This window comes from Lupinus angustifolius, chromosome LG01 (genome assembly GCF_001865875.1).
Source record: "Lupinus angustifolius cultivar Tanjil chromosome LG01, LupAngTanjil_v1.0, whole genome shotgun sequence".
Lineage (NCBI taxonomy): Eukaryota > Viridiplantae > Streptophyta > Magnoliopsida > Fabales > Fabaceae > Lupinus > Lupinus angustifolius.
In genome coordinates this window covers 25,520,041-25,545,465 of record NC_032009.1, presented here as the reverse complement: position 1 = coordinate 25,545,465, position 25,425 = coordinate 25,520,041, and the positions used below count along the sequence as shown (strand labels likewise).

Sequence of the window (25,425 nt, the reverse complement as noted above, 5' to 3'; positions counted from 1 at the left end):
TTCACATGCAACTGTTAATATAATTATAATTTTGAGATGGTTTCTCTTTATCTAATATGTTAATTCTAGTTTTATTCTTAGTAATTTAAAAATGTATGTATGTAGGAACCAATTTCACCAATAATTAAAGTTTAATGAGTAATTATGGAGAAAAAAAAAATAGTTTGTGGTGTCTACTTGCAAAAATGTATGTATTGTTTTTGTTTTTATTTATTTCATTTAATAATATGAAGTTAAAATTAATAATTTAAACGAATATCCACATCATTAATCTAGGTACAGTTTGTAATGGATCATACAAGATGCCTAATATATTTCTCATCCATAACCGATTCTCGAACTAAATTATTATCTATGAGCAAATTAATCTTTATTTTTAAAATTCGATTTATCATATTTTCTCTCTAAAAAACATAGCGACTTCATTCCATTTATTCACATATATATAGTGGCACCCACAAAAGTGCAGTAGCAACAGATGTCAATGTGTAATTTTTTACGCATCACGATAGTCTACAGCAAATTTTCTTTACAACAATATAAATCATCAGACAGTGGTGAAATTTTTTCTTCAAATTAAGCTTATATGAAAGATTTGTCGATTCACAATAAGATCAACCTTAAGTGCCAAATTTGATCAACATTTTTTGAAAATTGAAGGATTGACATTAAGATTGATTAATGTCAGTGAATATATATCAGGAACAATTTGTTTCATAATTGGTCAATTGGGCACAAGATTTGCATTGCAAACAAAATCAATTACTAAAAAAATAAAGAAAACTAATTGTACAAGTACAATAACCTCATGAGCTGAAAATATTAAGTATCCGAAATGTGAAGCACCGGCACAACAGAATATTGGTTTACAAAATTGAAACAAAGTGCTATCCGACCTAAATAAAATCCAACTAAGCTTCAAAATTTATCTGTAGTGATGGTGTTCTTGTTCTGCCGCCCCTTCCAAGCTTCAATAATTTTAATTCTCTCGCCTTGTCCTACGGCGCGGAGCAGCACCAGATGTTTCCTCCTTCTGTTTGTTTTCTTTATTTTCTCCATCTTTGTTAGCAGAAGTTTCTGCGGATTCTGTGTTTTTCTTCTCTGCTCTTACCTGTAAAACAAGAGAACAAAGAATCAGAGAAAGAAATATCAAAGGATATATATGGGTGTGCTGAGTTTTACAGGGGAAAGGGAAAGACTTTCACTACTCACCGGCTTCTTCTTCCCACCAAAAATGATCCTGAAGAAAATTGACAAGAAACCAACCACAATGGCTACAAGAATTCCAATAGTCAGATTGGGTTGCTTCTCACCCTTTTCAATGACATCCTGCAGAGAAGCATAGAATTCAATTCAGAACATAAGAAATGAAACATAACAGGTAGGAAGGTTACTACAATGGAAGACATTAGTTTGGTTTCTTACAACTATTTTAGGCTTGTATGCACTCAAGAATGGAATGTCTGTGATCTGGTATAAGACATCAAATACCTTCTTCTGCAAAGTCAAGAAGTAAAATCATGCATAAGAAGAAGGATAAAGTGGGAGAATTAAAAGCTCAGAGAAGGGAAGTAAGAAAGGGTGGAATCTCAAAATGAAATTACCTTGTAACCTTCAAGACCAGCTGAACCAGTTTCAACTTCTTCTTCCTTCTGTTTCTCTTTCTCAACGGTAAACTTGGGCTTCCATGTAGTCTGCCGGTAAGATGCTGCAACCTTATCATCTTTAGCTATCAAAATGTTGTCAAACAATATGCCATCCTGCATTGTCCAGATCTCAATACCAATAGCAGCAATAGGCTCAAAGTTAGGTTTCTTAAGTTCAAAGTAGTCAGGGTTGGGAATTTCTTGAGGCTTCCATATACCCTTATAGTCGGGGTTATCAATAAGGGGGGCATGCCATTTTCCCTTATAAGCTGGATTCTTCTTCACTGGCTTCTTCCATTCACCACAACCAGGGGCTGCTTCACACTTTGGGTTATCGATCTTTGGGGCTTCCCATTCACCATCCTCCTCCTCATCCCAATCTTCTGGTTTTGTTGCATCTGGGTCATCTATTTCATCAGGCTCATCATCTAACCATCCTTCAGGTTTCTCAGCTTCTTCATCGACAATTTCCAAGGGTGCATCCTCATCCCAGTCTTCTGGTTTTGTTGCAGCTGGGTCTGGAATTTTTGCTCTTTCATCCCAGTCCTCAGGTTTCTTATCCTCGGGATCGGGAATTGTCTTGGGAGGGATAAGAGCAGGCTCAAAATCCTCAGAAGATAAGAGGTTTGCCTTTTTCTTCTCTTCCCCATCAACCAAAATCTGCACCTCATTGTTAGGCTTCAAAATAGCAGTGTACACGTGAGTTAATTTGTCAGATGGGACAGATGGGGGGAACTTGAGATGGTGTTCAACATAATCCCCACTCTTTGGATTCTTATGCTTGAAAATGAAATGCACCTTGTTTGTGGCCCCACATTTGTCAGGCCCAAACATGATAGAATATGGAGATTCATTGTCAAACTCCTTTGACTTCCATCCAGCCTCTTGTGGTCGAAGATATTTAAGATATGCACCACCACACTCAAGGCCGTCCTGAAAACGAGTCTCAAACTGTAGAACAACTGATTCATCCTTAAGAATCACAGGCGCATCAAGTTCCTTCACTATAGCATATTTCCTTGCCTTCTCGCTGACAAGAAGTCCATAATCATCATGCCCCTCACTCTTGGCATGCTTCCAGACACCTAGAATCCAATAGGCAAATCAAATCAAATATCATACACAAATTTGGAAGAATAGACAGTCAAGCAAGCCACACTGAGTAGTGGGATTTAGATAATATGCAATAGGTGTAAGGTACAAAACTCTGATGTTATTGTATCAACAAAAAAAGACAAAAATATCTATCTGCCTCACCCAATTACTTTAGATATGTGTCAGGCCAGACCATCAAGGGAACAAATGACTTGATGAACCGAAGCATATATGAAAGAGAGAAAAACCAAAACTATATTTCACAAACAATGTGATATATATATATATATATATATATATATATATATGTGTGTGTGTGCAGTTATGTGTATTGAAAGATAACTGGTGAAACACTAATTCTGAGATTTCATCTTATAAAAGCGCCAGAAGCTTGTCTATTTCTATGGTTATCCATTCGTCAATAATATGGTAAGATGACCACAATAGGCTCTATGCAGTTGGCTATTATTTTGGTCATCATCACAACAGCTCAGTTAATTACTGCTATGGATAGCATTTCCTCATTCAAAACAGACTCAACAAATCCTCAACATTTCGGACACAGTCTCCTGGTTTTAATCAGAGTTCATTAATATTATTATTCACAATAAATGTAAGTGTCTGAACCACCAATTATTAGTAGTTATGCATCAGTTTGATCCTCAGAAAAAGGAAAAGAATGCTTTGGAAACGCATGTTTTTGTTTTTGTATGTGCACTTGAGGATGTTTTTCCTTTGTTGTTCTTAATCTACTTGTCTCTCCACTACCGGAGCAAGATGACATTAAAGAATCATTATTTATGATTAAAAGAGGAAATCGATGACTCTATTAAATGATTTTTTTCCTTCAGGATTTTGTAAAACATTGTCTATACAACTTCCTACAAGGGAGATTTTAAAAAATGCATTTCACACTAATTTGCAAAAACGTAGATTGTCAAGCATCAATGATTAAAAAACGTACAAAATATGTTTAATTACAGAGAAATAATAAATTATATTCATCACTCACACCCAACTTTTAACAAACAGCTTCTAAACAAACATAATTTAGAATAAGCTTATAAGAAACGAAACAATAACACAAACTTAAATACAAAGAATATATCATTTACCATTGTATTCCTCCTTCTGAGAAACGATCCAACGGTCTTCAAAACTCTTATCAAACGACTCATAGAAGATCTAAACAACAACAATTCCTCAATCAGAAAGAGCTCACAAAAAAACACAGATCCAACACAAAATATAAATTAAAATAATAAAAATTAATTGAATTACCGCATCATTGGAAGCATTGAGAAGTTGAAACGAAGAAGTGCAAATGAAAATAAACGCGGCTAAGATCCACAGAGGGATTCGTTTTCCTTCTCCCATAACTTTCACTCTCTCTATCTTTCACTATAAGAGTGAAATCTTAATGCTATAACTTTGAAGAAATTTCCGATTCTAAGATCTGAAAATGTTAATGGATCTCACTCTTGACGAGGATAATAGCGGTTTGTTCATCTTTATAGATCTCTCTGACATTTTCAGTTCCACTTGTTTCAACCAATGATTTTATGCGCCACGTTTTATTACCCAATTATAGCTTGCCACGTTGTCGTTTTTGCATCATGCCCTGCACCATACCATAACAAATTTGGAAATTGTACATTATTTGGAAATTAAACATTAGTTGGAAATTTTATTCCTTTTATCGCATTTTTTGATAAATTGTGTTTTCTATGCATGATTTTTGTTTTTTACTATGAAAATAGTTCATGATAATTACTGTAACACTTATAAGGAAAATTGTGACATTTATATATGATTTCATTCACAAGTTTCTTTTACTAAACTCTTGACTGATACCCATAATTTGATTTCTTTTCTTTTAAATCATAGTTACATTTCAATCACAACTTTTATTCTTATTTTATTCATTTTCATGAAATAATATCAGCTAACTGCGATTATTTTTAGTTTTTAAATAAATCAAATAAACATTAATAATAATTTCATTCCATAATTTATTGATTAGTGTTTTATATGTTAAATTATAGGTCCATAGTTGAAGATCGGCACATTGTTTTTTTTTTTTTTTTTTGCTACATTGTCTTGTATTATACATTTATACCCATGAGGATTATGTGGGTCGTTCAAGTTCGGTTAATAGTGAAGGAGACGAATATACGGGAAGATTAATTGCTCAAGAGTTTTGATAACACTAAATTTTGTGACACAATTTTTGTGGAAGCTAGGGATGACAACGAGATTATTATAGTTGTATTATTTGTGGGCACTCGTGTGGGTGTGAGTAGCATATACTTTTTAAGTTTTTAATTTTAATTATATTTTTATATATTTTATAATAACTAATATGTAAAAATAATTATTACTCGAGTAATAAGTTATGTATATAATAATTTTATAATTAAAATTCAAACACTAAAATTTATTATAACATAATAATAAAATGGACAAGATGTAATGTTAAAATGATAAACTATAAATATATAAAATGTTTAATTAAATATATTTATGAGTACCTGCAGAGTAAATATTATGATACTCATTTGCATCCATACATATTATGAGTATTTTGATGGGTAACTTTTTAGTTCAGGTATTTTTTATATCCTTAGTGGAAGAATGTTGTAACGTTGTGGCGGCTAAGGATCCTTTGTTTATTTGATACTCATTTCTATTCATACATATTATGAGTATTTTGACAGCTACTTCAGGTATTTTTTATATCCGTAGTGGAAGTATGTAACATTGTGGCTAAGGATCTTTTGTTTATTTAATTTTACACTTTCCATTGTACGAAAAAAATAGGTTTGAACGTTTAACCTTTCACCTAATATGTAAAAATATAATCAATAGATCAAAGGATAAATTTATTATCGAATTGCAATTTATCTTACGCATGAAAAAAAAAAGCAAATTGTGGTTGTTAAAGAAAAAAAAGCAAAATTCTGGTTGAGAACTACCATTTCAAAAAATTTAAAATTGGAATCATGAATGTTAGCTACGTTTAATAAAAAAAATTATAATCAATGAAATGGTAGATACCAATCATGATTTTTTTCCTACGTGGCCTGTAGCCACGATTTCCATTGTAAAAAAACAAGAGTGGTGCATATGAAGCACAATTTACTAAAACATATATTAGTTTAATCATAACTACAAATTTTACAATAAATGGGTAATAAGATAATTAACATACCCTTTTCGACTAAATTTACCTACCAATTTAGTTAAACTATTTTTCATGGTATTATTATTATTCATATTACTACTATTAAATCAATTTATAATATATAATTAATCATTTTATTATGTAACTTTAATATAGTTTCTTGGTTTTTTCCTCTAAAAAATAATCAAAATTAAATCAATTCATAATACGTAATTAATCTTTTTAGCCTTGTAATTGTCCTTATGGGTTACTTTGACATTAGTAGTCTTATCCATACAAGAAGGTTCAGGTGAATTGGTGTTGCATAACCTCACGGGTGAAACAATAAATTAATCTTGTAAGATGAGATTTGAACTTATGATCACGTGCAATCAAATTTTATCGTCCAATCTATTTTAGTGACTTTAATGATAAAAGGATTATGCTCTATTTAGTGTAACACCTAAAAGGTTTGGATATTTGTATTATGCTCTTCTTATTTTTTGGATATAAATCTCTTGTTTTAATAATATTTCTAGTACTATGAAATAAATGAAATTAGGAGAATTGAATAATTGAGTGCAAAACATTTAAGAGTAGTTACTATGAGAAATTTTCATCTGACTCAATCTAATTAAATTATTCCTACTAACCTTGTTGTCGCTTAAAGATATACTGATCTTGACTAAATCATCCATTTCCTCCATGTGTGTACAAATACTAGAATAAAAACCAATTTCGATCCCTACTTTTTTTTGCTTGTATAAATTTAGTTCATGAAATTTTCCAAATTTTTTAAATATTAAATATTGGTCAAAGTAACCATTTTTACTATTTTCATTGTCAAGTTTTTTGGGACACTTTATTTCTCATCCATAATTATTTTGACCAACCCCTTTTGGGTTTTTATTTACTTGCTTGCTGCGTATCTTTTCTGCAATTGCAACGTTGCCATGTATCCTACATCCACCTATTAACCCAACCTAAGCACCCATCAACACAACTTGGCATCCCTCTTATCATCTCTATTGCTTTTTGAATCAACCCAATCCTCTCCCTAATAAACCAGCCACGCACCCATAAAGCTTGCACTCTCTTGGAACACCATATAGAGTTTCCTGATAGGAAATTCAACACAATAACAATTTAAACTCTAATAGAGTATATGCAGTGAATAATAATTTCCTCAACTTGTTAAAATCTATGAGGAGCAATATCAAAATAATTCAGTAACACACAAGAAATTGACACCGAAATTTTAACGTGGAAAACCTTCACAAAGTGAGAAGTAAAAACCATGGGCACAAGTCAGTCAATAAAGCTCCACTATAATCAAAATAGGAATACAATAGTGTCTCCAAAATATAGCACAAAACGTGCTCAACAATACGGCATACAACAGAGCAACAACTTGAAATTGAGAACAAGAAAAACCAGTAACACAGCTGCTGTAACAGCTCGATTTCTACCACCTCAGACGTTGTCTCACCGATCCAACAGTTCAGAATGAAGTACTATAAGTTGTGAACCTTCTATCCAAATTTCAGCCTGATCCAACGGTGAACGAAGACACAGTCGCGAATTTCCCACGGCTGCTCGGATTTCTTGCGGGTTGAGTTTTCTTATCTTCTCTCACACTTTTCAATTGCCTCTTTTTGCATAAATTGCCTACACCCTCTTGCCACATCTGACACCTATCTATTAGATTAAGTGAGATAAGTGAGTTTTGCCTAACTGAATCTTTCTCCATATAGGAAAGGAGCCCAAACCCAATCATTTCTATCTAATTGAAAACCTGTGGCGCTTCATAAACTAAACCTGCATGTAGGAACAGATTCAGAAAACATCAGAAGAAGGGCTTGTGTACATATATGTAACAAATAATTTTAATTAGGCATTGTTACATAAAAAATATCACTAATCAAGGTTTTAAATTAAGACCTGTAATGCAATAATGTAGTTGTAATATTCATAATCACAACATGCCTATAGTTTTGGCCGAATAGTCCATATTTTATCTTTGTCCACAAGCATGGTAAAATATAATCATAACTGCAATTTAAAGACTTATATATAATTTCTGGGAAGGGTAAAATGTAAATGGTGATGCAAATTAAAAACTTATATATAATTGCTCTATGGATATGCATTGTTTTATTAGATTGGAGCAACTCATGCATGCAATGGGATTTGTGTTGCCAAAGTGGGGTCAAACTATGTGATCGTGACTCTATGATTTTGTGTTCACGGAGGAAGGTATAAAACAAGATAGTTACTGAATATGTAAGACAGAAAGAAAAAGAAAAATCAAAAACGTGGACGGCAGGATTCGAACCTGCGCGGGCAAAGCCCACATGATTTCTAGTCATGCCCGATAACCACTCCGGCACGTCCACATTTGTGTTACGAAGTCCAACTGGAACATATATGACTTTATCGTTATTGTCTATCTTAGATTGCTGTCCGTGTAATTACACCAGAATCCTTGTCACGATTATTTTTCTTCAATTTTTAACTTCTTTATTTGTTTTCAAGCAACATTTCTTTGATATTTACTCATATTTTATAATAAAATTATACTCAATTTAGCCCCATGGAATTTTCATTGCACCATATTGATTCTAGTCATTCCCTTATTGGAAAAATGTCATTTAAGTTAATGTTGTATATATCAACCTATCACAGATCTTATAATTTATGAGCCTTATGCGGTAAGTTGTTATTTTAACCTTTTTAACAAGTAAATATTGAACCTTATAAAATATTAGATTGTTAAGACTCTAATGAGTGAGGAATAAACATTTTAATCCATATTTATAAAAATAAGTTTGATATACAATTTTTTTTATAAATTATAAAGGGATTAATTAAATTCATGAGTCATACTATGAAGTTACGTGAGAAAATCAATTTGATATATTGTCAGGGAGGTCAACCTTGAAGGCCATAAACTTATTACAACGATTGATAGAGAGATACTAAGCAAACTAAAAGTGAGTTACACATTGTTTTCATTGGTTTGAAGAATATGTATGGGAAGGTGTTGAGAGATGTATTACGGAATGGTCTAGATCATAAAAGTATTCGAATTACTTACATTCGAACAATCAAAGATATGTATGATTGTGTCGTGACCAAGTGAGAATACAAGAGGGGTCTCTAGAAACTTTCATATTTCTCTTGGACTATACCAACGGTCGATGTTGATCCCCAACTTGTTTAAATTTGTCTTGAATATGCATACGAGCATTCCCAAGAAATAGTGCCACAATGCATTCATTTTATGGATGATATTATCCTACTTGGAGACTATTGAGAGGAATTAAATGAGTAGAAAAGTGGAAACAAGTTTTAAAAGTATGTGACCAACAAATCGTGGCATAGAAGTGAAAATGGAGTCCATGCCATACCACAAGTCATTAGATTTAAATATTTGAGTGAATTATATAACATGTGGTTTTAAGTGGAGTGAATGAATGACATATATTTTACATGCCATAAGTGATAGAAAGGTACAACTCAAGACCCACAAGTGGGGTGGATGAAATAACATGTGTGTCACATGTCATATGTGACAAGAATGTTTTTCTACATACTTTTAAGACCTATAATGTTATACGAGACTAATTGTTGGACAATAAAATATGAACAAAAGAATAAACTTCATGTAGTATAGATGTGAATATTGTGACATTATACATAGTAAATAAGATTGAATTAAAAATGGGTTCATTATAAAGAAAGTCAACATAACTCCAATTGTAGAAAAAATAATAGAATTGTGTCATAAATAGTTTGAAATGCACGAAGAAAATCGTTATAAGTTTTGATAAGGAGAGTAATCAAATGAAAGTTAATTCAATTTGTAGAGGAAAAGAAATAGAATAAAAATTATATGTAAAAAATAATTTAAAAAGATTTAAAAATGTTTAGTTATAAACATAATTTATTATGGAATATTACGATGTTATTCAATACAGTGTTATAAAAATTGGTTCGTGCCCGTTGGTTCAACCGGTGAATCGGTCTCAATGCCGGTACGATACATTAATTATATTGGTCATGCAATTATACCGGTTAACACCAGCCAAAATTCGTCAAAACCGGTCATACCGGTCAGTTTTCAATTGAACCATACCGGATACCGGCCAATTTTTATTTAAAATTATTTTTTGAATGAAATTGAAAAAATATATTGATTTTTTTATTGATTTTTCTATTGATTTTTCAACATTAATAATAATATATTATATTTTTATATCTAATTTTGTCGGTGTGCCGTTTAATTAGTGAACCACCTATTGAACCGCTATACTACTATACTAGTACCCTAACCGGTTTGATGACTGATACAGTATTAACAACAATATACCTTAATTCTTAAATAAATAATTGCACAAGGTAAATTAGACATGTAACCATACAAGTATAGGGCATTTTATCAATAACATTTTTGGTAACTATATATATTCATAGAAAGGACAAGTTAAACAACTTCTGTTGATCCTTACTGGGGTCAAACCTGATCCACGTGACTCTATGATTTTGGGTTCAAGGTAGAAGAAGGGACAAAACAAAAGATAGTCAATGAAAAAGTGAAGCAGAAAATAAAAGCATAAAAACGTGGACGGCAGGATTCGAACCTGCGCGGGCAAAGCCCACATAATTTCTAGTCATGCCCGATAACCACTCCGGCACGTCCACATTTGTGTTACAAAGTCCAACTGTAAAAGAAATGAATTAAACGTTATTGTCTATCTTAGATTGTTGTCTGTGTAATTACACCAGAATCCTTGTCGCTATTATTTGTTCTTCAATTTTTAACTTGTTTATTTGCTTTCAAGCAACATTTTTTTAATATCACTCATATTTCATAATCATTAATAGAAATAATACTCAATTTTGTCCCTCTAAATTCTCATTGTTCATATTGATCCTAGCCATTTCTTTGTTAGAAGAACACCATTTAATATGTATACACTGTCAGTGTATACATATTAAATCCTCAATTTGTTTAAATGAGTTTAAAATCTATGCACAGTGTAAAGTTTTTTACACTGTCAGTACATCATCCACCATTGATTTGTAATACTTTTATTAGAAAATACTAGCTAACAAATGAATGGTAAGGATTTGCTGACAATGTAAAAATCACTTACACTGTCAGTGTATACATATTAAATGCTTAAGTTAATATTGTGTATATTTACCTATCACATATCTCATAGTGTATGAGTCTTGTGCAATAAGTCGTCCTTTTAACTTTTTAAACAAATCAATAGTTATTAAGACTCTATTAGAGATGTGGGGAATAAACATTTTAATCTGTATTTATAAAAATAAGTTTGATATACAAAATTATATAAACTATAAAGGAATTAAATTCATGAATCATACTATAAAGTTACATGAGATGATAATTTAACGGAGGTTGAGATAATGCCCTATAATTGAAAATCAATTTGATTTTTTGTAGGTGAAGGTCAACCATGGAGGCTATACACTTGTTACAACGATTGATAGAGAGATACCGAGAGAACCAAAAGGGAGTTGCAAATGGTTTTCATTGGTTTGGGGAACGTGTATGAGAATATGTTCAAAGATGTATTGTGGAAAGTATAGATAATAAATGTGTTTGAATTGCTTACATTCGAACAATTAGAGATATGTATGATTGTGTTGTGACCAAGTGAGAACATAAGAGGGGTCTCAAAAAACTTTCATATTGCTTTGGGACTACACCAAGGGTCATTGTTGATCCTCAATTTGTTTGAATTAGTGTTGAATATGCTTACAAGCATATCCAAGAACCAGTGCCATAATGTTTTTTTAAGAATGATATTGTCCTAGTTTGAGACTATTGAGAAAATGTAATTGAGAAATTAAAAATGTGAAGACAAGTTTTAGAAGTAGATGACTTTTGTGTAAGTCGAAGTAAGAGTTTATTAAGAGATGAACAAACCTTGATATATGGGTGAAAAATAGAAATCATACCATGATACAAGTCACTAGATTTAAATATTTGAGTGAATACAACAATTGTCATTTCATCCACCTAAAATGTTATATGAGACTAAATATTGGACAATAAAATGTTAATAAAAGAATAAACTACCTACGTAAATATTGTGATGGGTAAATAATACATACACCATATAAGATATAATTAAAAATGAATTCAGAAAGTCAAAGTAACACTAATTGTAGAAAAAATGATAAAATTGTGTTTTAAGTAGTTTGAAATGTATGAAGGAAATCTTATAAGTTTTGATAAAAAGAGTCAATCAAATAAATGTTACTTCAATTTATAGAGAAGAATTGAGGTCAATAAAAAGTATATATAAACAAGGTAAATTAGACATGTAACCATACAAGTACAGGGCATTTTTATCTATAACATTTTTTATAACTTATATATGTTCATAGAAAGGACAACTTAAACAACTTATGTTGATCCTTATTGGGGTCAAACCTGATCCACGTGACTCTATGATTTTGGGTCCAAGCAGGAAGGGACAAAACAAAAGATACTTAATGAAAAAGTGAAGCAGAAAAAAAAGAGTCAAAAAACGTGGACGGCAGGATTCGAACCTGCGCGGGCAGAGCCCACATGATTTCTAGTCATGCCCGATAACCACTCCGGCACGTCCACATCTGTGTTGTTTATTCCAACCGAATATGAGGTCACTGTCAATAATATTCTCTATTTTGTAACATGATACACCTGTTTTTAGAAAATTAGTTTAGTTTGTTGTCTATATAATTAGATCGTTTTTTTATGTAACTATTACTTCTTCATCAATTTTATACATAGAGAAGGAATATTTGAATTAAATTAAAAAAATAAGTATATATATTAAAAATACATATTCATATATATAAACAATGATGTTTTTTATATTAATATACAAGTAAGTATTATAATTCAAATTTTAATATCAATCTTTAAAAGTCTCATTTCTCTTTATAGATCTACATATGACTTAAGTGATAATAATTTTTATTGTGTAAAATGAGAATAATTAATATGAATAATTGAATTTTATTAGATTAATGAGGATTTAAAAATACCTGCATATGATATTTTTAAGTGATTATTAACCAACTTTTAATTCTAACATTTTTTATGTATGGTTGTATAAATCAAATTTATTGTTTTGGCGTATTTTATATGAAAATTGTTCTAATTGGTCCACTCCTTATATGAGTCAACCATTATCATATGAGTTGATGAGTGACACAAATTTGAACTTATTAAATCAACCAAAACTTTATAAACTTTAATTAAACTGATCTTAAATTAAAAAAAAAAAGTATATTTGAAAGTCGACCAAAACCAATCATTTTAAGTCTTCACTCATTTTTAAGACTGGTTTGGCTATTGTTCAGTGATCCTATCCTGCACTTACTTTCTGGATTTAGTAGTCCCACTAAGAATTAGTGCCTTTGAGGCTTGAACACACATACTCTTAGAAAATATTTGGTCTCCCACCATCCCCATTTCTTATTGTTATCTACTTAATTTCCTCTCTTTACACTTGGCTGTTTTCCACCTTTTATATTATGAGGTAGTGGGGGTCAAAGAAAAAATATAGACAAAAATAATAAGATAACTTAGATGAGTGTAATATCTATGTAGGATCGATGTAAAGATTTGTACATATCATATATTATTCATTTCTATCATTTATTTTTTGAAGAGTTGATGATAATTAAATATAAATAGTAGATACTACAATGTCAATGTATAAAATTCTTAGGTTAATAGTGGATATACTTTTTATATCAATTTAGATATCAATATTTTATTATTATAGTTTTTTATAGAACTTGATATTTGATACACTTAACCACAACTATGATGTGATGACAAAAACAGTAAAGATCGATTATGCAGTGCGTCCTGAATGCTTCCAAGAGCCAACAAAGAGTGGTAGATGTTTATAGATAATGAGCTTGGAAAGTTCATAAAGTATCTCGATATAGCATTTTCAATAGTGATTAATCATCTCTGAAAAGATACATAACATATTTAGATATTTCATTATAGATTTTTGTGCCCAAATACAACACAAATGGAAATGAAAATCAAGCAACTCTTGAAACCCACATGGCTAAACAAGAGAATTTTTTTTGTATTAGGTATCTTCACCCTATAGATAATGAACTAATCTCTTTTGGAATGCATAGATTGCTCCTCCTAATAAATGCCACTATTAGGAATCGAATCATTGATCTTTCTAAGGATCTAACGGAACCTTACACCTCTAAACCAAAATCATGTCGGTAAAGATATAAGCAACTTGAGTCAACTTGCAATGATTCATTTTTGTCATTGTTTTCCTCAACCCGAGAAAGATGTCATCCATCACTTTTATTCACTCAAAATCCGCATGTCAATCTCTGTTATTGTTACTTCTTAAATCATAAAAATAGAGGAGAGAAAATTAAGCATCTTCATTTTTGACTTTAGAACACATCATATAAAGTACATACCCATAAGGATAACAACTATTACTTGAGTATATCTAGGCATAATACAACCCTACTTCCTCAACATTTAGCTCAGATAAGCATTGGGAAAAACTTTCTGACTAAAAAATCGTGTTATATGATATCCTCAGAAGAATGACTATTTGCAATAATGCCTAAGACTAGTTATCTCTTTTCTTTTTCGCCATCAACAATTCAAAACTTCCTATAATATTTGACATCTCGATCAGTTTTCTAGGCAAAAAACTATAACAACTCTAATCTAGATCAAGTTTCTTCTTCATATTTTCATAGACCATATAAGTAATGCTTGCAGCAGGCACAACTTTGAGGAGATTCGGAAAGAGACCCTTATAGAAACCTCTAAAGCCTTCATCCTTAAGAGTTTTCCAAAATACATCAGACATTCCCTTGTAAGCAGTTGAAGAGTTGCATGGCTGTGCCTGTAGTCTGAGAAGCACAATACTGTGATGTCAGAAAAATGCATAAAACGAAATAACAAGAAAACCAGGTTCGATGAACAAAACTGATACCATCCATAATGACCCGACATTATACCTTGTCCGAATAACCTGCAGTGGATAGACACAGGTAGCTCCAACAGCTCCTGAGATTGTCCCACATCCCAGTTGTACTAGAGGACCAGGTTCTATGATGGACAAAAAAAATGTTGAAGTCACAATGGTTGAACATTTTGAAGTGTCAATTTATTATTAGAAAAATCAAAACTGTTGGAACAGAATAAAATCAGTAGGTTCAAGAGATAGTGTAGTTGCAGTAATATCATACCGCTGTCAAGAATGTATCTCTTCGACATATCTTTCAAGGTGTCATAAGCGGTGAGATCAATGCCTGCATAAGGAATTATACCGAGAAGAGATGGAACAAGTCCTCTGTAGAAAGCCCGAGGTCCCTCTTGAACCCATATATCCTTTGTGAGTCTTCCCAGTTTAGGAACCCGTCCACCGTCAGAATCGCACGTCTGTAACCTAGTTTTAATAAGATCCATCGGATATATAGTCATCTGAGCAATTGCACCAGCCATACCACCTGCAAATAGTCTTCCAGCAGTACCAATATCTGCTGACTTGTTCCCTTGACCCTCTCCAATTACATTTTTCAGCATTTCATAAGCATAAAACTTGATAGCACTTTCTGGTGCTACCTTCACAACATTTAATCCATTACCACGGAAAAACCCTAATAACCCATCTTGTTTCCATATCTTCATTACGGCTGGCATAATAGAAGCACGTCCAGTCTGAACTTGTAAAACCACCTTTAGACGATCAAGAGGAGCAGTTGCTGTGCGAGAAGCAGCTCCGGCTATCCCCCCGGCAATAAAGTATCTGCTCCTGTGCACATGCTTGCTAATGCCTTCAGGAATGACTGCTTGTTCTCCAATGTCTACTAGGCAAACCCTCTCCCAATGATGATATATATTTTCAATAGTTGCTTCATGAGGATAAAGTAGCAGAAAATCTCTCCATTCTTCAAAGGTGATGATCCCGTTATTATCCTTATCAACATGCTCTACAAAGCGAGCAAGCTCCTCTTCATCCATCTCAATCCCTGCACCATAGAAGCTGCATATGCTTATGATAAATACTATGGGGAAAACTGGAAGTTGAGAATAAGAAAAGCTTCCACAAATTGCAGAAGAGAATACCATCTTGACTCTTGAGTGCCTATCTATATAATATATAAAATGACCAACTATACCACAATAGAATCGGCCATCAAAGATTTAATTTGAAACAGGCTTCACAAATCCCAAGCACCATGCAGATCCATAGAATTATTGCCAATTTTATTTTTTAACTCAACAACCAACAAAGGAGTACATCCTCAAAAGAGACACATACTATTATTCACAAAGGTTAACCAAAGATATGAAATAATATAAAACCTGGAAAACACTTTTGTTGACACTATTGTTATTGCTATGGCAACAATCAGATGCTCTTAAAAAATAAAACTTCTATGACATAAACCATTAAACATCAAAATGAATGAACATGTCATTAAGTAATGTAAAAGGGGACAAAAGAATACTAACCAGCCTTAACAAGTGCATCCCAAAGCTCTTCAGGTAGAATGCAGCCACTGTGTTCCACATCAATAGCCTGAAAAATTCTATACAGTTCCAACTCCTTATCATCCATATATCGGCGAAAATCTTCGTAATCGATCCTCCCATCCCTATCAGCATCACAAACCTTGAACAATTCCTTAGCATACTTATACTCAGGGGGTATCTGCAGTGCAGACAACCCTGCTTCAATTTGAGCATAATCCAAGTACCCATTGTTTGCAGCATCAAAGAAATTGAACAAACTCCGAATTCTTATACCCCTCTCTTCTTTCGTCTCGCGCAATGCCAGTAACACATGATCCATTGAAACCGGAACCGTTTTCTTGCCGTGACCGGCGGCCGGAGCCGCCGTGGATTTGGTTTTTGAAAACCCCACGTGGTCCATGTCTATGGCACCAGACATGCTTGATTTCTTATGAAGCTTGTGTTTTTAAAAATCAAAACAAAATTTGATTTTGACCCAATGAATCATTTGAAGGAAAGTTTCTAACTTTGGGTTCAGATCTGAGTTTCAACGTTGTGGGGTTTGAAGGGTCAAAATTTGTAAGTCATTGAAGAGCAACTGAAAATAATAATAAAAAATAATTAAATTGTGATGAAATGGATTGAGAAGAGTGCGGTGTGAATATAGAACATGAATAAGAAGGTACCTGAGATTGATAGGGAAATTGTAATCTGTGTTGACGATGGTTTTCAACTTAAGCATCAATTCAATATATAAATAAATAAATATTAATATCTATCTACTATCTTCTATTCTTTCTTTCTTTCTATTCTATATATCTATATCTATAAATCTATATATATCTATATCTATCTATTCGATTCTATATATCTATATCTATCTATCTATTCTATATCTATATATCTATAAGAAAAGAAAGAGTAATGAAATTACAAAATTAGATACTTTACATTTGTGACAAGTGTATAAAGTTAAGGGTATTTTTGTTAATATGAATGGTTAGTAGAATTACTAAAATGACACTTTTCATTTGTGGTAAATATAATATATACTTTTTGAGGTATATCATGATATAGATTTTATATATTTTGTTCCACACATATCTCATCTTCAACACTTTGCTGATACTCACATATATGATTTTATATTAATGGTAGATATATTATATTTATTTCTCACTTTTTCAAATTGTCTTCATCAAATTTATCATCTTTCAATTCTCCAACCAACTCACAGGTATGATTTTATTTTTATATTCTTTCATTTATTTCTTCATGTGTGGTAGATATAATTTTTTCATCATATAAATTTCACATATTTTATTCAATGGATCTATCATCTTCAAGCGTCAACCTCACTCACATGTATGATTTTCTATTATTTTAATTACTGTCTTTATTGATAGATGATCATTTAAATTTCACACATATATATACGATTTCTCACTTTTTCAAATTGTGTTCACCAAATTTATCATCTTCAAATCTCAAACTAAATCATATGTATGGTTTCATTTTTGTTGTATTTCAATTTTTTATTCTTTTGTGGTAGATATAATTTTTTCATTCTTTAAATTTCACATATTTTATTCAACAAATCTATTATCTTCAACTATTAAACTTACTCAAGGTATAATTTCATATTCTTTTAATTACTGTCTTTGTTGGTAGATAATCATATAAATTTCGCATATATATAATTTATATTATTTCTCATCTTTTCAAATTGTGTTAACCAAATCTATCATCTTCAAATCTCAAACCAAACCATACGTATGATTTTATTTTCATTGTCTTTCAATTTTTTCTTCATTTGTGATAGATATAATTTATTCATTATACAAATTTCACATATTTTATTCAACAAATCTATCATCTTTAACTCTCAAACTCCCTCAAGGTATAATTTTCTATTCTTTTAATTATTGTTTTTGTTGTTAGATATATTTTATATTATTTCGATTTTTTTCTTTGTAAACTCTTTCAAATTTTCATTTGTTGAGGTATGATTTACAATTTCTATATAAGTGTACATGACTAATGTATTTTTTTATTATGTGTTTATTATTCTTACTTAAATTATGGATCTGTCATTATATTTGTTTCAACATTTGTAGAAGAGAAAATACACGTCTTAGACTACAATAATTAGAAGTTACCAATATTATTTGAGTGTAATTATAATTTTTTCTTAAGATGTTTTTTTTATTGTAATAGGAATTATATAAATATAATTATAAGTACATTGTAACATTCCTTCTATTATTCGTTATGAAATTTTTTATTTCAAAATGAATTAAACTATTAATAATTTTCAGATATTAAAAATATTAAATACATGTAATAAAACAAATGCTGTTAATATTCCAAAGAAATTAGTTGATTGTTACTAGAAAGAAGAAGAGAATTGTCAAGAAATAATATGTTAATATTAATGTCATTAAATTGGGAGATATTAATCCATTTTTCTCATTCGCCAACGGTCAAGAGATTAAATCAGTTTCAACTTTAATGCCTAACTTTAAGGTGTTATTAGCATTAATAATAACGACGATGTTATTAACATTAATAACAATAACCGTATTTCTTATAATAACAAAGATTGAACGTTCATTAAGTCTATTCAATTTTTTGAAATTACTAAGGAGATTATTATTAACATTAATAATCATAATTGTAATTCTCATAATAATTATATTATTAATTCTCGGGAATCAAGAGCATGACATTAATGACACTATAATTTAAGGAAAACAAATCCACACATTCAACAACAAAAATCAACATTACAATTATAAAAATTTAAAATGTACTTGACTATTTATTTTGTATGTCCTTATTCAAAATTTACAATATACTTTTCAATCATATGTTTTCAAATACTAAGGCTATTCCATATTTCAAGTAACATATTTCATTGAGGCTATTCCATATTTTGAATCAAATTAGAAAGTATCAAATTATACTCATTATAATATAACGTATGTTTGAATTATATTTTGTGTGAATTATTTTTTATTTATATTTTACTATCATTATGTTATTTAATTAAAAGAAATCTTATTAAATCCTAATATAATATGTTTTCCAAATAGATTAAAAACATTATCTCATCTGAATATCTGATTAAATCATTCAATATGACAAAATAAGATATAACAATAATATTATAATTAATACTAAAGGATTTGAAACTACAAATTAATACAACTACACATAAAATAAATTGTAAAATCAAGAATTTGTATATAAATCGAATATTATAAAACATAATGTAGCTTCCAGTGGTATAGCTTCCAGTGGTATAGCTTCTTTGTTGTTACCAGGAGGTAGAACAACACACTCAAAATTCAAGATACATGTACCAACTCTTGACAACTTTGTTTGTAACATTCACCAAGGGTCTGAACTGGCAGAACTATTGAAACAAACAAAGTTAATTATATGGGATGAAGCTCCGATGACACATAAATGTTTCTTTGAGGCACTTGATAAAAGTCCCAGAGATATAATGGGTACTATAGAGAATGATTCAATTGTTTTTGGAGGTAAGGTTGTAGTTTTTGGAGGGATTTCCGAAAAATCTTACCAGTGATTCCAAAAGGAGGTCGCTCAGATATTGTACATGTCATGATTAATGCATCATATCTTTGACATTATTGTAAAATATAAACTCTCACAAAAAACATGCATTTACAAAATTATCTGAGTCTAATGATGGTTGTGCTGAAATAGATATTCCAGAAGAACTTTTGATTCTAAATTTTGATAACTCAATTGATGCCATAGTTCAAACCATCTATCCAAATCTACTAGAACACTACAAAAATGAAGAGTTTTTGCAATCAAGGGCAATACTGACATCAATAATTGAAATTGTGGATCAAATCAACGAATTTGTTCTGGACCTTATTCCAGGTACAAAAAAAATAGTGTATTCAAACACATATTTTCTTGATGCAACTATCTTTATAAATGATACTAATACATGAACTTATGTAACATTGCAGGGGAAGAAAATGAATACCTCAACTTAGATTCTATTGACATGACATATGCTAATGAGAGTGAAGTATTCAACATATTAACTCAGGAGTTTCTAAACTCACTTACAACTTCTGGGCTCCCAAATCATAAAATCAAGTTAAAAGTTGGCACTCCAATAATGTTGTTGAGAAATTTAGACCAAGCTGAAGGATTATGTAATGGTACAAGATTGATTATTACTAAATTAGAAAATCATGTTGTCGAAGCAAAAATTATGTCTGGGAAAAACATTGGAAATATCATATATATTCCTCGAATATCAATGTCGCAATCACAATCTCCATGACCTTTCAAGATGACAAGGAGACAATTTCCTAGGATTGTTTCTTATGTCATGACAATAAAAAAATCACAAGGTCAATCATTGGAAAATGTTGGATTATACCAGCCAAGACCAGTCTTCAACACAATCAATTATATGTGACAATTTCAAGAGTACAAAGTAAAAAAGGATTGAAGATATTAATACATGATAAGAATGGTAAAACTCTAATGTCAACAACAAATGTGGTTTATAAGGAAGTGCAAAACCTGTAACATGTATTCTACATCTACTTCAACATTCATATACTAAATTATTATTTTCCATAAATTTGATCAGTCTTTTATTTCAAATTCACGATGTTAAATATAAACTAATAACCTCCAAGGTTACACTCCATGATATTTAACATACACAATAATTATTTCCCTTCTATTATACAATCTTCAAATTCAATTCTTTAAACTCATGCCAACAATAAATAGCAAAAAGGGAATGGGTTATTGTGTTATGATGATATGATTATATAAATTAAAGACATGATCTAGAGTAATTTTAACTATTTATTTTAGAAAAATCTTATGATTTAAATTAGTAAATAGATCTGAATAGTTAAATATTTATAGAATGAAAATTAAAAAATTTATATATACATGGGTATCCTACTAGTATAAATAACAAAAAGGGAATGAGTTATTGTGTTATGATGATATGATTATATAAATTAAAGACATGATCTAGAGTAATTTTAACTATTTATTTTAGAAAAATCTTATGATTTAAATTAGTAAATAGATCTGAATAGTTATTTTTTTATAGAATGAAAATTAAAAAATTTATATATTTTTTTAACTTACTATTTTTATGGTATGCACATTTCTACTCTACTCCCCTATTTTCCTTTTAGATTTTTTATTCTGTTCAAAAATAAAAATGACATTTTTTCTCAAGTGCCTTGACGTTGATCTAATGGTAGATTTGTAGGACTTCTTTTTTTTGGTATGCTTGATTTGATATTCCTATCGGGTTCAAGCAAATTGAAATTCATGACTAAAAATTTGTAAACTAATGTTATATTTCATTTTTTTTCTCATGGGGAGTTTGTTCTTATATTTTTTCAGCTTTGGTTCTTAGCTTTTTTTTGGTTATAAATGTTAGTTACTCTATCACCAAATTTCCATATAAAAATTAAAGACATAAGACCTAATATGGTCATGTCACCACTATTGTTAGGGTTGAGTATGAGTTGGGTCAGATAAGACTCGTTTTTTACCCAACTCTAAATGTCGTGCATATCATTTTTTTGAACTCGGGCATAGACTCGAATGTAATCCAACCCAAAATGTCAATTGAATCAGTCTTTAAACTCGAACTCAACCCTAAATATCGATCGAGTCAGTCTTTAAACTCGAAATCGACCCAAATGACAATTCTTTTAGATAAAATTTTCTCAATATTTTACTTACTATTATGGATACGTATTTAACATATGAAATGATATATGCCTATATATTGTTAATCATGTATATATAAATAAAAATTAGAGAATTGATGATATTTTCGACCAAAGAGACATCATTATTCTGTACACAATTGGTTAGAGACATATACAAATATGATGAGTGAATGATCATGGGACGAATCAAGTTGGGTCATGTTTATCTCATATTCGACCCTTAATATCGTAAGGTCTAATTTTTAAACCTAAACTCGACCATAGACTAATAAGACCCTACCCAACCCAAACTGAGTGAATGAATAAGGTCAAATCCTGCTAACCCATAATCATTACAGACTTGAACAGATGGAAGACATAAATTGCATCAAATATGAGTAAAATAAAGGGATACGAGGGAAAATTTTGAAAAATATAATAAGAGAAAAAACTCATTTTAAATGAATTTAAGAGTTTCTTATATTAAGAAAGAAACCTAAAAATGATCAAATTTTTAACTACAGCCACCTTTATCTTTATGTACATATAAACGTTTTACTATGACTATATAATCACCTCGAAGTAATTTTCGTCAATATGATCTAACATGAATGAAATCTATTAAGATATTTATCATGAAAGTAGATATATTCTCATTCCAATTTGCTTATTCACACTTATTATTAAGACTTTAAAATCTAAGCATCATAAAGTTAAAGTTTTTTATATTATTATCATATCATTAACTATTGGTTTTTATTATTTTTATGGAGAATCAATAATGATTAACATGTGAATGATGAATGATTTACTGACAGTATAAAAATACTTACACTGTCGGTGTACACATATTAAATCTTATATTAAACAATCATATTTTTATAAGATCGAAAAGTAAATTGGTTGGAACATTAGAAGAATTGAATATATAACCCCACTCTATTAACCGACCAATTCAGACGTAGAATCATGCTTAAAAAAATCATATGTTCTTATTAATGTATCCCAATTAATCTAAAAAATCATTAAATATATTTTAAATTTAAAGTAAAAAAATTATTTTCGTTAATACTTTATATTTTTAAATAATACACTAACAAAGAGTTAGTGATGCAAACCTCCAGGGGTAGCTGACTTTTCTGTATGATATTTCTTATCTAAAACTTAATTTGGCTCACGGAATATGACTTGTATGTCAAATCCATGTTTTGGGGTATGGTTTTAAGTGTTTGGGGCTAAGTGTATGGACAATGTGTATAAGTTAGGCAAATGCTCACGATGATTGGCTTGTGTATGGTCATGGTTTGGGCTTTGGTTAAGTGTTTGAGTGAATATGGTTAAGACTCAAGGATGATTGAGGCACCACAAGCATAAGTGTTTGATAAACCTTAAGGAGGTTCATCATAAGGAAAGATCTTTGATAAGAACAAGAATTAGACGCCACACTAAGGGTAGTGATAAGTTTATAAATGCCACAAACACACATGTGTTTGATAAGTTCTATGGCAAGGAGCCCGACTCACTCAAGGGAATTCCAATTCCAAATTTAACTTAACTTAAAACTTGTTTATTCATGAATCAAAATCAATTACATATAGATTGTGGCTGGCCAAAAAGGACTCCATGAAAAAAGGAATAAAAATTAAATGTATAAAACTAAATTAATATGCAATGACTAAGTCTTAGACTAAGTTTAAAAATGTGCACACTCTCACTCCAAATCTTTTGAATTTCAAATAGGGACACGACTTGAGGTGGATAAGGAAGTGTGCTCACATCTTGAGTATGATTTGAACTTGACTTGGCTTGAATTTGAAAAAGGATATATGGCGTGCTTGAAGTTTGAAAGAGTCCACACAACCAAAGAGATTTGGCCACCCTCTTGTTTGAATTTGAAATGTGGACAAGAATCCACACGACTTGATAAGGTTGTTGAATACTTGCATTTGAGTTTGAATATGAAATGCACATCCTTCCACATGGTTGACACACTTGATCCATGACTCCAACAACTTTGACCATGTTTGGCACAAAATTAGGGCACAACTTGCAACTTAGTGGATAATTTGGATTTGCCAAGCAAAAGATCCATATAGCCAAAAATCTCTCCCCACTTGGGTGGCATGAGTTCGAATTCCTTCATAATATCCACAGTTAGAGTTTGATTTGGATTTGACTTTGTTTGTATTTGAGTTTGAAAAGGGCTAAGGTTTGCCCTTATCTTCCTCGGCCAAGGCTAAAAAATAGGGCACAATTGGTCACTTGAATTCAAACAAAGCTCTTAAACACGCTGTTCCTACCCGACGAACTGAAGGGTCCCAAGCATGGTCGCTGGGGTGGGCCCACTCACTGGGACCACCAGAGTTGACCCAAGGGAAAGCATGCTTTCCGTACTCCACCAACCTACCTGCCAGCACAACAGACAAATTACGAAACGGGCACCCAACCAACCGCAGGCTAGAGGACAAGAGTGGCACAGCGTACGGTCCTAGCAGACCGCCTGACACGGGAAAGCAACTCCCGACAACACCTTTGGTCGGCCACGCGTCGCACCACCAGCCAAGAGCTCAATGTAAACTCTCCCTTCTATAAATGGGGACCCCCACCAACAGGAAGTATCTAAACCCCTTGACTCTCTAATATTACTCTTCCTATTACCATTTGCCTATATTACTCTCTCTAGTTCATACACTGACTCGATCGTCGGAGAACCTTTTCAGGTACCTCCACCGGTGGGTCCAACTCTCTTGCTTCCTCCTATCGCCTTGACGACTACCTTCTACCCCTTCATCAACATCTGATCCATCATAGCTCGTATCTTTGTGTTCTAGTAAAGAACATTGGCGCCGTCTGTGCTTCCTACTCACACAATGGTAACCACCAGAAACCGAGCTCTATCAACCAGCCAAGTCGACCCTGCACCAAGTACCCTTCCCCCACCGAGACAACCATCCCACCAAGCTAGCCGAAGCCATCACACCACTCCAGAACAGCAGCCAACCACCCAACAACTTCTCCAGATGCTGGAACGCCAAGAGCGGCTCATCCAGCAGCAGGCCGACGTAATACAGGAACTCCGCCACTCCAAAATCAACCCTGAGGATCATTCTGAACGCCCTCTTCACGAAAGTAACCGTGAAGAGTCAGCAAACGAATCCCACCCACCATCCCAACCAACCCCACACCACTCTTGTGGTGCTAGGCATCCCTTTACACCTACTATCA

At 31.6% G+C, this 25,425-nt stretch overlaps 3 protein-coding genes, 1 long non-coding RNA gene and 3 other non-coding genes across 7 annotated transcripts; 1 reads left to right on the top strand and 6 right to left on the bottom strand.

Annotated features, from left to right (window-relative positions):
- LOC109358344 (calnexin homolog) lies at positions 685–4,250 on the bottom strand. The gene is made up of 6 exons (XM_019602519.1): positions 4,023–4,250; positions 3,857–3,926; positions 1,605–2,731; positions 1,426–1,497; positions 1,213–1,329; positions 685–1,111 (listed from the first exon to the last, which is right to left on the bottom strand). The coding sequence occupies exons 1-6, from the start codon at positions 4,116–4,118 to the stop codon at positions 980–982; spliced, it is 1,614 nt and encodes a 537-aa protein (XP_019458064.1). The 5' UTR covers positions 4,119–4,250; the 3' UTR covers positions 685–979.
- Positions 8,219–8,300, bottom strand: TRNAS-AGA. The gene has a single exon. It is a non-coding gene; the product is annotated as a tRNA-Ser (tRNA).
- Positions 10,527–10,608, bottom strand: TRNAS-AGA. The gene has a single exon. It is a non-coding gene; the product is annotated as a tRNA-Ser (tRNA).
- On the bottom strand, positions 12,475–12,556 carry TRNAS-AGA. Its single transcript has one exon. It is a non-coding gene; the product is annotated as a tRNA-Ser (tRNA).
- On the bottom strand, positions 14,343–16,895 carry LOC109358330 (calcium-binding mitochondrial carrier protein SCaMC-2-B-like). Its single transcript, XM_019602499.1, has 4 exons — positions 16,457–16,895; positions 15,187–15,969; positions 14,956–15,046; positions 14,343–14,847 (listed from the first exon to the last, which is right to left on the bottom strand). Exons 1-4 carry the CDS (start codon positions 16,893–16,895, stop codon positions 14,655–14,657), a joined length of 1,506 nt encoding a protein of 501 aa, XP_019458044.1. The 3' UTR covers positions 14,343–14,654.
- Positions 16,911–17,214, bottom strand: LOC109358339. The gene is made up of 2 exons (XR_002108953.1): positions 17,143–17,214; positions 16,911–17,054 (listed from the first exon to the last, which is right to left on the bottom strand). It is a non-coding gene; the product is annotated as an uncharacterized LOC109358339 (long non-coding RNA).
- LOC109327056 lies at positions 19,917–20,789 on the top strand. Its single transcript, XM_019560087.1, has 3 exons — positions 19,917–20,004; positions 20,192–20,374; positions 20,467–20,789. Exons 1-3 carry the CDS (start codon positions 19,917–19,919, stop codon positions 20,787–20,789), a joined length of 594 nt encoding a protein of 197 aa, XP_019415632.1.